A 13,430-nucleotide genomic window follows, 5' to 3' on the forward strand; every position below is an offset into this window, starting at 1 on the left:
GTTCTGCCTGCAGCACGTTGCCAGCCAGAGATCATGGCCAACCCATGTGTTTGAGTGCCTAAAAACACCCCAAAGCCAAGCAGATGGGGTGGCTACCAGCAAGGCTTGAGGTCAGAAAGAAACATACCCCTCTTCTAAAGATGTCTGTCTTGCTTACAGCTTCCAAGCATTGGGGAGCACCTTGTGACTGGGTGGCAGCAAGGGGCGAGTGGATCTTGCTGGGTGATTTTGCAGTCGCTGGAGACATGGTCACCGTGAAGCCCTGCCAGGAGCAGAGGCACAAGAGCTCTTTGTGTCTAGGCGGCCCCTTGTGATCCACTTGCTGTTAAGCTTAAAGAATGTGTGAAGAAATTCCTGTGCCGGTGCCACGGAGCACAGCACCATCCCTCATCCCATCGGGCGCTTAACGGCGAACGGCTGCAGCGGTGCAGGGGAGGGAGGTGCGTCCTTGGGCTGAGTTTTGGCAAGACGTTTGCAAGGCAGATCCCAAGCAGCAGCCTCTCTGCTGCCTCCCCCCGTCTCCGTGCTGGCGGCCGGCAGAAAGGATGCTTGAGCGCAGGGAGCCTAGCTCTGCTCTCCCGGCCCTGGGAGAGATGCGAGCCGCCGGGGTGCCTGCTCCCCTTGCCGGGCAGCTAACCAAGGCTCAGCGTGAGCTGTGAGAGGTGCTACTCCACCTCATCTGTGCAACGGTGATTTATTTTCAGAAGTTAAAGCCAGGGCTTGACCAAGGAGGAGGCCCAGCATTACCTGGGCTGGTGTTACTGGCTGTCCTGGAGACAGGGCCATCCTGGATGGCAGGATCCAGGCAAGGGCTGAGTGAATTTCCCATGAATCTGAGACGCTTCATTGGTTCCCTGGACTCTGCTCGAATCACTGGTTATTTATTTGCCTGTGGCTTAAAGAGATGGTTGTGGATTTTGTCGAGGCAACAGCTTGGGCATTTGCATGAGGTTGGCTCCCACCACCGCAGCAGAGCTTTTCCTTACTGACTCGGGGTTTCACCGGGCCGCAGGTGGCTTTGCCTTGCCTGCTGCCCTATCAAAAGGACTCTTTTATATATCTATTTATTTTTCGTTTTCCTGCCGAAGGCATCCAGGCGCGAGGACGCCGAGACGGCGTCGCTGACTCCTGGGCGCCCGCGCCCACGCCGCGAAGCGAGTCGGGTGGGGGCCGAGCGTTCTCGCGCGTTCGGACGTTTCGCGGCGAGACTCTTCCCCCCTCCATCCCGACCGCTGGGGACCGCACAGCGAGCAGGGGAGGAAGGAAGGGGTTGCGGAGGGGGGGAGGTTTCCTGGCTCCCTTCTGCCTCCGTTTCAGCAAATAGGGTCCAAGGACGCGCGGCTCTGCTCCAGGCACGGCAGCTTGGCCCACCGGCGAGCCGAGCGGCAGAGCAGGGCCAGGCTCCTTGCGACCCCAGCGCCGCGCTCGCCGGCAGCGAGGGCGGCTGCGCTTGTCCGCGCCCTGTGCGAGAGGCGGCACGGTTGCAGCCGGCAGGATATCTGCTTTGAAGCGCGGGGAGCCTCACCAAAGCAGCGCTTTCCTCCTGCAGCCGACGAGGGGGTTAAGTGAAAAAAAAACGCAGCTTCTCACTATCTCCTTCCCTGTGTGTTCTGATCTCCGCCAACGGAGCTGAAGATGGGGGAGGATTTTTTCTCTAAATTTAGCTTTGGAGAAATTGCTGTAACTAATCGGCTTTAGGATACTGGGCTCGCTCTTTTATCTTTTTTTGTCGTTAAGACCTTGTCATGTGGCTGTGTGCTGCAGCTTGCCGGTTCTCTGTGTTTGCTGGGCTTTTTTTTTTTTTTTTTTTTTTTTTTTTTCCTGGAGTCAATTAATAACCCACAAAAATAACACCTCCAGCTGTTCTCTTTGCAGCTGCTGGGCTGGAGTCTAATTACAGGGCCCTGCAACCCAGTCCCTGCTTTGCATGTAAAAGTGCCAGTGAACAGAACAGGCGGAGGAGATGGCAAAGTAAAAAAGGAATGTGGTTTGAGGTGCTATTTTCAGCCTTTTCAAGCCAAATGTAAAAAGACCCTTAGGCTGCTTGTGTCCTGCTAAATCTGATCATATACACAATATTGTTCCCATAGCACAGCCTTGTCTTCTTCTTCTTCTTCTTCTTTTTTGGGGCAATTAGGCTTGCCTACATTTAAAAACCTCCTTCTGGGTTAGTTTGAGCAGTGCTGTGTTGAAGTGGCTTACATCCCTGTGCAAATGTTTTGTTGAAATCACCTGTAGTTCTCTGTGTGCTGCTAAATGTGACAGGGCTGGATGTGGCCACAACTGTGATGGAGAGGGAAGGCCCACAGTACTGCGGTTGCTTACTGAACATGGAGCTTGCATCTCACAGGGAGATGGTAAACTGCTGGCCCAGTCCCCTTCAGAAAGGCCTTTTCTGTTGAGAGAGACATAAAATGTATTTATCTTGAGCTCTGGTGGAGGTGCAAAGACCTTATTCTGCTGTCCCTCCCACGTCATCCTGTTTATCTTGCATCCTCCTGCTTCCCTAAGTGGCTGTCATCTTTTAGTGAACATGCTGGGCAGATGTTGTCCCTGCTGTTTGGGCAGGCTGGGAACTTACCAGCCCATGTTTCAGGGCAGGCCCCTGCTGAGCTTTTAGCTTGCACTGCCTCTGGGGAGAACGAGCTATGTGGAGCCATCCCAACATGGGCCACCAGTGCTAATGGAAAAATCAAGGGGATGCCCCAGCTTCCCTGTAAGATCATAACGGGCAACACTAGGACCTCTAGGAGACCTTGTAGGATCTGCACCTTCTGTGGGAGCTGAATGAGCTAAACCAGCTTCAGCTGGCCTGACTTCAGGGCACATCCTTGTGCACAAGATCTCCTGCTGGCTGGCTCAGGGCCAGCAGAAGTAGCTGGCAACAGATTCACAACAGCTTACTTGAGTCTGTTGCCTTATACATTAAAGTACAACTCTATTTGGAGAAAGAAGGGCTTAAATAGTTCTGCCTGGATGTCCACCAATGACCTCTCCCACCCTCTTGCTACCTGCTGAGTGTTTAAGATCTCCCTCCTTTCTTCCTCCCTCCTTTCTTCCTCCCTCCTTTCTTGCTCACAACAGAAACAGTGCAACCAAGTGTTCTCCATCACACATTAGAAACCCCCTCAGCCACCCAGCTGGTCTCAGTGCCCGTGGTGGTGTTGGTCCCAGCTCTCTGTGTTCTCTTGGCCTCTCACTTTGTGGTTTTGGAGGGCTGAGCCTGCTGATGCCCCTGCTCTTAAGGATCCTGGCACTGATGAATGTTTCTTCTGAGCTACAGGTGAGCACAGAATAAATATATCTGGAGGGGAGTCTTCTGATCAAAGCCAGGAAAAAGCAAAATTTCTTAATTTATACTTTCCCCATGTTCTGAGGCAAATTCAAGAATATTCTGCTCTTTATAGCAGGAAGTCTTCTGTCAGAAAAACAAGCTCAAAGTCAGACAGAGCTCTGTCAGTTCTTGTACAGCCCAGTAGCCTGGAGGGTTTGGATTCTGGCCGTTACGGCCTGCTAGCTGCTCCCTGCGTCTGTCCAGGCAATGATAAGGGAGAAGGAGCACGTCCTGTATGAAGCTGGAAACAAAACATTCAATTCACTGAATCTACAGGAGGAGGACGGGATCGCTCAACTGGTCTTACACAAGCTATTACCGCTTATAAACCCCTTTAGACAATTCTAGTGGGACACACAGGTTCTTGTTGCTGTTGGGCTCCTCCTTAATTCAGACTCAGGCTGCTTATGACCAAAAGCAAATAAAACAGAACAGCTGTTCATTAGCTAATTTGAATATTTAGTGGTCAGGCATTAGTCTGTAGCTACTAGCTTAAAACCACGACTGCAAATAGACTTGCTGTGCTGGACCGTTCAGTTCATTTCAAGCAAATTACTTAGAAACTGCTATTTAGAAGCTGCCCTCAGAAAACTCCCCAGAAAACAGGCATTGCAGAGTCAGAGCTTGGCTCAAATGGCAACTTCGCCTCTTCCTTCTCTCCTCAGGCTCTGCTTGCCCAACGCAGACAGCTACAAGAGCCATTAGGAGTTAAATATATCGTCTCTCATCCCTAGACAAATGGGCCAAAGTCTCTGTGGGTCATTTCAGCGGAGCTCTGTTAAAAGATCCCTTAACCAGGGACAGAGGACACTATCAATCTCTGTTTAATCTTGTCTAGTAAAGAGATGGCAAACGTGGCCTTCCATCACGCAATACATTAGCCAAATTAATTCCAGGATGGAGAGAGCCAGTGGGTTCTCAAGGCTGAGGCACATTAGCGTTGCAGCCGTGTCAGAATTAGCAGAGCTGCTGCCTGCAGCGTGCCAGCTCCCCGGATGCAGGCAGCCTTCTGCTTCACCATGCCCTCTGTCTAACACATTTCCGGAGCGCTGAACTCCCTGGAATCTGCCACAGAGGATTCAACTGGAAAGAACATCTGTCTCCCAATTGCACTCTCCATCCAGGCTCTCTCTGCTGCAGGCGGGTGACATTTTTTTTTATGTCTTGCTTGCTTTCTTTAATCTCCAAAACACAGGCCCTCCTGCGGAGCACAGAAAGGTTCCTCCCCCTCCACAAGGAGAAAGAAATTAGCAAGCAGATTGAGTGTGGATAGCAAATAATGAGATTGCCTTGGATACGGGGCCGGAATTCATGCAGAATTCTGCTGATCACAGGAGATAAGCAGTCATTTCTGTGGCTTGCAAGTAGCATCATGAGAGTTATGTTTCCCAAATGTTTTCTAAGAGATCCTTGCACGAAGGCTGCCAGCACAGGCCTGATCCACAAACAGATTGTGCTGCTTTAACTATTACACTTAGGAGTGTGATTTAAAAAGTAAACCCTGAAATAGCTATACTGGTAGTTATTTCAGCATGTGAGTGCCTCATAATGATATGTCTCATTTTCCTTCATGCATGGGAATAAGCTGAACAGATATAAGCATTTTTCCTACTAGCAGAGCAGCAGCCACAAAGAAGGCTTGTCCCAACTGAGCTGCTGTGAAAGGGGCACAGTCTTTGCCTGCAGGGTACAGTCCAAGTGCTGGAGGAGTCCAGGTGTACTTTAAAAGGAGCTGGATTTGTGGAATACATTTAATAATAAGCAATTGTTCTTCGTTACTCCTCTGCTATTACAAAAAAACCCAACCCCCAAACCAAAAACCACAACATATTAAACAACCTTTGTATTTGTTTTTATAGGAAATTTACTCATCCTTGCATATGCTATCCTTCTTGGCTGAGATCAATATTTTTCTAAGGATGGAAAAGTGTCACTGATAACTGATCACACCCAGGCAGTCCTCTGAGTCTCCTTTTTAGAGAGGCAACTGGTAACTGCATTTTCACCATCAGGAAGCTTTCATCAGAAAGCTTCCAGACAGTGCCAGTTGGGTTCAAGTGGTATCACCAAAGGCATTTGGTAAAACGAGGCATCTCACAGCCCTGGGCATTGCCAAAAGTTCAGTAGACCCGTACTTGCTTGGAACTCTAGCTTCTTGTATTATGAATATGGCATCTTCCACCAACAATATGGTATCCTAACAAAGAAGTTATTCTCCAAACATTTTCCCCTCTATAATGCAAAATACATTCCCTTTGAAATCTTCGCTTTCACAGTTTGGCTCCCCCTGTGCCATCTCCTAGGTCTGAGGGATAAAGTCATGTTGCGGGTGCCCCAGATGTTTCCAGATTCCTTGCTTCTGACATCTGCACTGTCAACCTTCTGAGTGTTATGAATATCCAGGGTGGATACAGGAATAGGTGTTGGGCTTGATGCTTCATCCAGGATCTACACTATGCTGGTTTTCATCACACTTTAATTACTTATGTGCTGGCAACCTCCCCCTTTCCCACCTACTTGCTGCTGCATTAACACTGCATTGCTTACAAGCAGTGACACTGAATTTCATGTAGGAAGCATTGTACAAATTGCAATGAGAGGATGTGAACAAGGAATGCTTTCCATGGTCACATGCTCAACCTGATTCATATATTTTATGTATCAGAAGTTAGTCCTATTTGCTAATGCTCGTTTGCATAACTCAACATGTCGTTGGCATCCGTGCTCTGATGTCAGCTGTTGGAGTCTGAACACTGGCAGCTGAATGTCTCTGGTCATCTCCCAGCCTCCGATTCAATTCTCCTATCGGTCACTTGAGAACACAGGAAAAAACATGTTTCTGACTATTTGTGGTATCAAAACGCAAAAGGCTCTAGGGTACAAGTTCATTCAAGGATTTTCTAAACAGTGATACATGAGAAAGTTCAGATAACTCGAATAACAGTATGAAGTTAATACATCTTCATTTATACCACACTAAACTACAGTAAACTAGGGTCAGTTTACTCCTGAAAGAAAATCTCTACTTGAGAGTTTAATGCCCTTTAGCTTTCATACACTAAGCTCATCTCCATGATTTCAGGCAGGTCTGGACATATTTTCCCCAGTTTCCAATCTTGTCAGTGGTGGAAAACTACTGAAAAGCCAAAGGCAGCAGCATTTGGAAACAAGGAAGTGATCACCCTGAAAGCCAAGAGCTGTGGTCTTTCTCTAATACTGACTTTACACTTCTATAGCATTTTCTGAGCCTCAATATTTACATCTGCATATTGGGATTATTAATATCTTCTCTGTCATTACAAAGTGCTTTAAGATCTCCAAAAATATGTGGAAATACTTCTCCTCTTGTGCATCAGTTCTGCAGTGCATTTTACAGGGAGTTTTCAAAAATACATAGTTGTTACAGACAGCATATTCTGACACATCCCTGGAGTACCTAACCTGGATGTCACAATTACTATTTTTCTAAGAGCAAAGGAGTAAAGTAATTCAGACTACATAGCATGCAGCATCCCCAGATGCTGGCTCCTTAGACTGACAAAGGAAAGAAAAAATTGTGACACCTTATTTAGAATCTACAATGTGTTCAGTATGAACTATGTGCAAATTAGAATTGTATGTCCCCAGGGCACAGTTCTGTCCTATTAGCTGTTGTGACAGTCATCATGCTTTCTTTTTCTTTTTTCTTTTTCTTTTTCTTTTCCTTTTTTTTTTTTTTTTTTTTTTTTTAAAACCATTGTTACTTGGGACCTTTTTTGTGGTTTTAAAGGCTTAGAAACTAGGGATTTATTTCATGTGAGCAAGTGGTACATAAGAAACTCCAGGGATTCGGATGGAACAGGTTTATAGGGGATTACCCTTGAAGAACTTTAGTATAGCTGAACTCAAAATCTGATCCTTTGTTTCACATACTCTTAATGTACTTAGTGTTTAGCAGCAAGAAGTTGAATGAATGCATGTCCTATCTTGTTGAATACTCCTACCGATCTCTTTTCTTAAGCACATGTGATGATGAGATCTACTGGACAATAAGAAGCAAGGACCACTTCACTCTTATTCAGATTCTCCATGCAAACAAAAGAAAACAGAGCAAGTTTCTGCGTGCTGAAATTGCACAGGCTTATACTGAATTATAGCAAGGCCTGGAGGCATTTTGGGTCTTTTCCTGTATGCATGCCCAGAACATCAGCCCCACGCTGCTCGCAGTCAATTGCACTTTAAGTTAGTTACCAGTATTAATAAGGGATTGACTACCAACAGTTCTCATTAATTTCCGTGAGAGTATTGCCTGAAATAGAATAAATAACTGAACTCTGAGTTGTGTAATCAGGAATCACAATGTGAGGGAACACAGTCCAGGAAACATATTCACATGGTGGAGACTGACCGACCTTAGCTCACCTCCATAGGCCTCAACTTCGTATCTAACAAGCTGCATTCCTTATTTTCTGGAAATGTGGACTGTTTTGTACTTTCAGCCTCTGCCCTCTGGGCTGCAATCCACAGCATACCTCACAGCATTCCTTAAACATTTCACCCACTCATTTATTCATTTATATTCCTTCTAACAGCTCTTGCCGGGGCTTTCATAAGAGAAGAGTCAACGGGATTATAAACAATAATAGAGGTATTTTAAAACAGTCATTTCCTTAGCTATGTCTCTTTTGTTAAGATTACTGGTTCTGTAGAAGATAGAATAGACACTTGCCACAATTCAGCCTTTGAATTATGCATTAATAATTCCTTTACTTTGTCAATAAAGTTCAAATACCTTAAAAAGTCCTAATGAGGTTTTTCTGGTTACATGGCCATTCGGTAAAATAGAGAATAATGGCACTTTGTAAGAGTTTATAGATTCCTCAGAATCTAAAGAGAGAAATGTTATGAAGAAAGGAGAATCTGAGTGGGCGTAAATTCCTCAGCCTGCTGTGCTAGTAGGATTATATCTCAGGCTTTCAGAGCAGGAAAAGGATGTTGCAGGCATAACGGCAGGGAATATCAATCAGATAACTAAACCTAATTACAAAGTTACTAGATTAACCAGTTAAATGCAGCTATGTGAACACAGCTGGCCAAACAGCACAGCAGAATCAAGATTCAGAGAAACAGTTTCTCAACACATTAAACAACTTGTAACAGCGAATTTCAGATCAGACAAGACTATTCTTGACTAACTTTAAAAGATGCATGGTTGGTGTAAGGAAGAGCTGTAGCTGAATCACTAATTAATAGCAACTGCAAGTTCAACCTTCCTAGAGAAAGAATAGTACCAAAGGCACAGTAGCATGATCCTTGGTTTTAGTAAAGGGATTTGTTTTCTGAGGGAATATACCAGTAATGAAATATGCTCAATAGGAAAAAAAAAATGTAGAGCGCATTTAACAGAATCAATGAAGGAAATGAAGGCGCCTCTAGTTTTCAAGTCCCTATTTTAAGACAGTTTGCGATATATTAGGGCTATAGAAAAAAAAGTAGTTTTTTTTGCTTTTGGTACATTGCACCAAGTCCCGGCAACGTCCCCAGGGGCAGCTTCTCCCAGATGCCGGCACGACGTTGGCAAGACAGTGCGTCCCGAGCAGCTCCTCCAGGCCCTCGCACCCACCCAGAGCGACCAGGCCTTAAACCCAGCACCGCCGCCCGGCCGGGCCCCTCTCACCGCCCCCGAGGGCCGCTCGCTGCGAGACCGCGGCCCCGACGCGAGGGGCGCCGCCGGTCCGCCTCGGCCTCCCCTCCGCTGGCCCAGCGCAAGGCGGCCCGAGGGGAGCGGGCGGGACGGCGGCGGGGAGCGAGGCCCGCGGAGCGGCTGAGGGCGGGCGCTGAGGAGCGCTCAGGGGCGCCACACGCAGCCCCTCGCGCCGCGCGCGCACCCAGCCCCGCACTGCGCATGCGCCCTCCCACTCCGCCACGCGGAGCCGCCGGGCGCCAGCGCGCAGGCGCGACGGCGGCGCGGGCAGAGGGAGCCCGCTGCTCCCCCCCCGCCCCAACCCCGCGCGGCGACTGCGCACGCGCAGCGCCTGGCGGGCGGCCAGGCCCCGCCCCCGCCCTGTCACTAGTAACAACAGGCGGTGGCGGCGGTAGCGCCCCTCCCCCCCGCCCCGCCGGAACCGGCGCGCGGCCCCGCGCCGACATGAGGCCAGAGCCGGGCCGGCCGCGCTGACGGGAGCCGGTAAGAGGCGCCGCGCCGCGCCGCCCCGCACCGCGCCGCCTGCGCGCTTCCCCGCTCCGTGAGGCGGTGGCATCCGCCCGCGGGGGCTCCTTCCCGCGACCGTTAACGGCCGCCCGCCCCCCCCCCCCCCCCCCCCACCGAGGCGCCTCCGGCTCGCGGCAGCGGCGCCCGGCTCAGCCCCGGCGGCGCTTGCGGGCGATGCTTCCGAGGGAGCCGGCGGCCGCCGGGGCGTGAGCGGGCGCCCGGGGCTGCCGGCTCCGAGCAGGTGGCCGCCGGGCCGGCGCCTCCCCGGCCCCCGGCTGCCGTGGAGCCGGGCGGCGGGAAGGATCGCTGGGCTGCCTTGCTGGGTAGCTGTTCTTTTTTCCGAGGGTTAGAAATTGTCTACAGCTTTGTTGCTGATTCAGTTTTTTTTTCTTTTTTTTTTTTTCAATACAGAGCAGTCGCGGGTACCTTCCTGCCTTGACTAGGATGTTAGGTGAACTTTCTTAAGACTCGCGTTTCGAAGCGCCTGCGATGCGTGTCCGCTGTGCTCTCTAGCTGGAGTCGAGAGGACTTTCCCGAAGTGCTGTAGGTAATGTAGGAGCGTGTTAAAGAACAAAATTAAAATTAACTTCTTTTAATAAAGCTGTTTCTCTCTAAGATCTCTCTGGCTAGCGGCCAGTATTTTCATCTGCAACTGCTAGTGCCAGCATTTTTTCAATGAACTTAATTTGCATTCGAGAGAGTTTGGGTCAAACTCTTTGCTGGAGTAGGCAGATAAAATGATATTGAGGCAGCTGCTGCTCATTTTTTTCTAGGGATTTTTTTTTTTTTTGATCTATATGTTGGAATGTAATTCCAACTGAACTTGGAACTGAACTTGAACTGAAATTCACTTCCTCCTCAGGAAGTTAAGTTTCTCTCTCAAAAGTCATATTTTGAAAATTTGGAAATGGTGAAAGAACACAATATCTGTAATGATGCAATATTTTTTTCTGAAAAAAATGTGATGACGTCTGGGATTTTTTTTTATCTGCTTTTCCTGACTGGAGAAATCTTCCACAAATTTGGATATATTTTCCTTACAGGTTGTGTTGCTAACCTGGGCAGTGCTGTTTTGCCTGTAGCTAGTATGTATGTTTGATACTTAGCAGCCGTCCAGGAAGTCTCATTGCCCAGGTGAATGACTGTAAAGTGTGTTAAAACTGTGCTGCTGAAGTGCAGACTGAAAATGTGCTATTTTTGTGTCTGGTTTTGGAAGAAATCATAAGAAGTCACTTCTGACAGAAATGTATGGAATTGTTCAGGCCCAACTCAGATAGCCTAACCAACCTCCACTGTTTGTTCCAAGAAAAAATTTCAAGGAATTGTGGAGGTTTTCCTGTAGAACTGCTAGTATAGTATCACATATGGAATAATTGTCTGTACCATAAGATGAAAACTGGCTTCCTGCATTTGACAGATGATTTTAAACATTTCTTTTTCAGATCTGAGTTGATCATACTTAACTACAGCTATGGTGCAGAAGTATCAATCCCCGGTACGGGTGTATAAACACCCTTTTGAGTTAATTATGGCTGTAAGTATTAACTTCTGCTATAGTTTTTTTCTTGATGGTTCCTTGCATCGCTAAGTACTTAGTCCAGTTTGACAGGTGCTATAGAGCATCTGAAGATACAGAAAAAATGAGAGAGAAATGTTTTGACAGTTTCCTCTTTCCCTAGAGGATTTTTTATGTAATGTATTCTCCTGCTGCATGCCCCCCCCCCCCCCCCCGCATCCCTCCAGTGTTTAGATACAGTTCATGGGCAGGGCCATTTTAAAGTTGGAGCAAAAATGGACTTGAAGTGTGCTTCTGTGTTGATTTTTGGGGAGCATTTTGGCCTGGGAGAAATTGTCAAGTTTGTTGATTAAGAGATTGTTATGGCTATGTCTTCACCAGTGTAGAATTTGCAGGAGTAGACAGCAGAGAGAGAGAGAGAGAGAGCCATAAAAACAAGAAGCCTGAATGAAAGAAGAGAAAGCATTCAGAGCAACAGTAATATTCCCCTCCCCCCCCCCCAAATATTACTGTGGGGAAGATTGCTAAGGAGGCCACAGAAAAATTCTTTTGGGTGCATGATTGATAACTGTGTGCTGATGTAACAATTGGTAATTAAAAAAGAATGAAAATCCTATTAGATGCTCTCTTTTTTTCTTTCTATTTTGTATATATATATAAAAATTATATATTTGTTTTTTCTGTTTTCTTAAAAAAAAAAAAAAAAAGGGAAGTAGATCTTTGACATTAAATATGTTTAGCCAAAACCACAGCTGTATGACTCTCATGAGTTAGGAGGAACAGTCAGGTCAGCTTATTCCCAGTGAGGAACAGTTAAAATATAAAAATCATTTTATGTTTCATTTACTGAAAGTATTATGTTTAATGGCTTCAGAGAGCAGTTTTGATTGTGTTCATAGTATAAATATTTAGATAGATCACATGGCTTGAAGTGTAGAGTTCCTTAGAGAAGCAATCCTTTTTTGCTGTCACAGGGCAAATAAGGATTAAATCACTTTGCATGGAATACTTCATTTTCTTTGTATCATATTCCTGAAACTGCTTCCAGTATTACACATGCCGGTTTTGCTCTGGCAAACACTTAAAGGCAGAGAGTGGTTGTTCTCACGAGTGGTGAAGAGTCTGACTGTGATGATAAGTTGAAGGTCTTTTAGTACCTTGCTATGTTGTTACAGCTAGGTTTTCAGATGTTTTTAAATTCAGACACATATTTAACTGTTTACCTTCAGGAAGGCATACTGGTTCTGGTTCTTAGACTGGTGCACAGAAATGAATTTCTCAGACAAAATTATCCTGTTTTCCGAATTGAGGAATCTTCAGCTTGCTGTTGGGTTGATGGCAAAAATTATTCTTGAAAAATATCTTAAAAGAATTCTTTGAATCAAAAAAATGATGGTAGGATTTTTTACAATGCTTTATTGACTATAGTTAGAAAAACTTCTGACTATATATATTAATAGAAACTTTGGTTCTCAAACTCTTCTATATCTTGGGGATAACTACATTTCAAGAGTGATTTTTAACGAATATTGAGCTTTCTCTGCCATGAAAGCTTTTTAAAAAAGAAAGTCTGCACTATATATGTAGCTAGGAAAAAAAACGTAAATGAAAAATTACAACTGCAAGCTAAGAGGATAAGAATGTTTGTAAAAAGAAACAGCTGAACATGATACTTTCTGAGACTAGAGGTTAGATTGGTGATAATGCATACGATTTTCATCTATGTTAGGGTGTTGAGTTCTCACTAGAACTTGTTCAGAATGTGATCACTGGATAAACATCCTTATCCTGTCATGTCACTTCTGGTATGTTATTGTGTTGTATGACATAAAATTACTGGTGATGATCTACCCACATTGTTCATGCATTTTCTGAAATAAGCAGAAGAGTGTCTCCCTGAGGCAAATTCTTTAAAGAGTATGAGCAGTACAGTAGGTTGATATTTTTTGTTACTGTTTTCACTTGGGTAAATACTGAGTTTGTAAATGGTCAATTTTGCTGGAAGAGATTTTCATAGCAACCTCAGTGCTTGCTAAAGTGGAAGTATTGTTGCATGTTCTCAAGAACAAAGTGTTGTGCCATTTTAAATGTATCAATAGCTCTTCTGAAATGAAGAACAAAGTTGTGTATGTACCAAGCCTGAATTTAAAGCACCCAGCAAATAAGACTTCAACAGTATGGTTTTTTGTTCGATTTCTTTCTCTGTCCTCCTCTGTTACCCTTCCCCAGCCTTTGAAGAAAATGTGCCCTCAAAAAGAGTCTTAAACCTGCACCACAAAAGCTCAGCTGTCAGTGAAAAGCCTCTACAAGTAACATTTGGTCAATAGGCAGCAGTGTTCTTTACGCTAAGGTATCTTACAAAGATCACTGTTTCTAGTTTCGCTCTTGTT

The 13,430-nt window shown here is 46.0% G+C and overlaps 1 protein-coding gene across 3 annotated transcripts in view; it reads left to right on the forward strand.

The window, feature by feature from the left end:
- Nucleotides 1–9,427: 9,427 nt before the first annotated feature.
- Nucleotides 9,428–13,430, forward strand: part of SEC14L1 (SEC14 like lipid binding 1) — a 42,214-nt gene continuing 38,211 nt past the window's right edge. For 2 of the 3 annotated variants that reach the window (XM_062591524.1, XM_062591526.1), the window contains exons 1-3: nucleotides 9,428–9,500; nucleotides 9,936–10,071; nucleotides 10,967–11,058. In XM_062591524.1, the coding sequence (XP_062447508.1) occupies nucleotides 10,996–11,058 (63 nt within the window). In that variant the 5' untranslated portion in view covers nucleotides 9,428–9,500; nucleotides 9,936–10,071; nucleotides 10,967–10,995. The remainder of the gene's footprint in view (nucleotides 9,501–9,935; nucleotides 10,072–10,966; nucleotides 11,059–13,430) is intronic. The other variant, XM_062591525.1, reaches the window with a different exon arrangement.

This window comes from Rhea pennata, chromosome 19 (assembly GCF_028389875.1).
Source record: "Rhea pennata isolate bPtePen1 chromosome 19, bPtePen1.pri, whole genome shotgun sequence".
Lineage (NCBI taxonomy): Eukaryota > Metazoa > Chordata > Aves > Rheiformes > Rheidae > Rhea > Rhea pennata.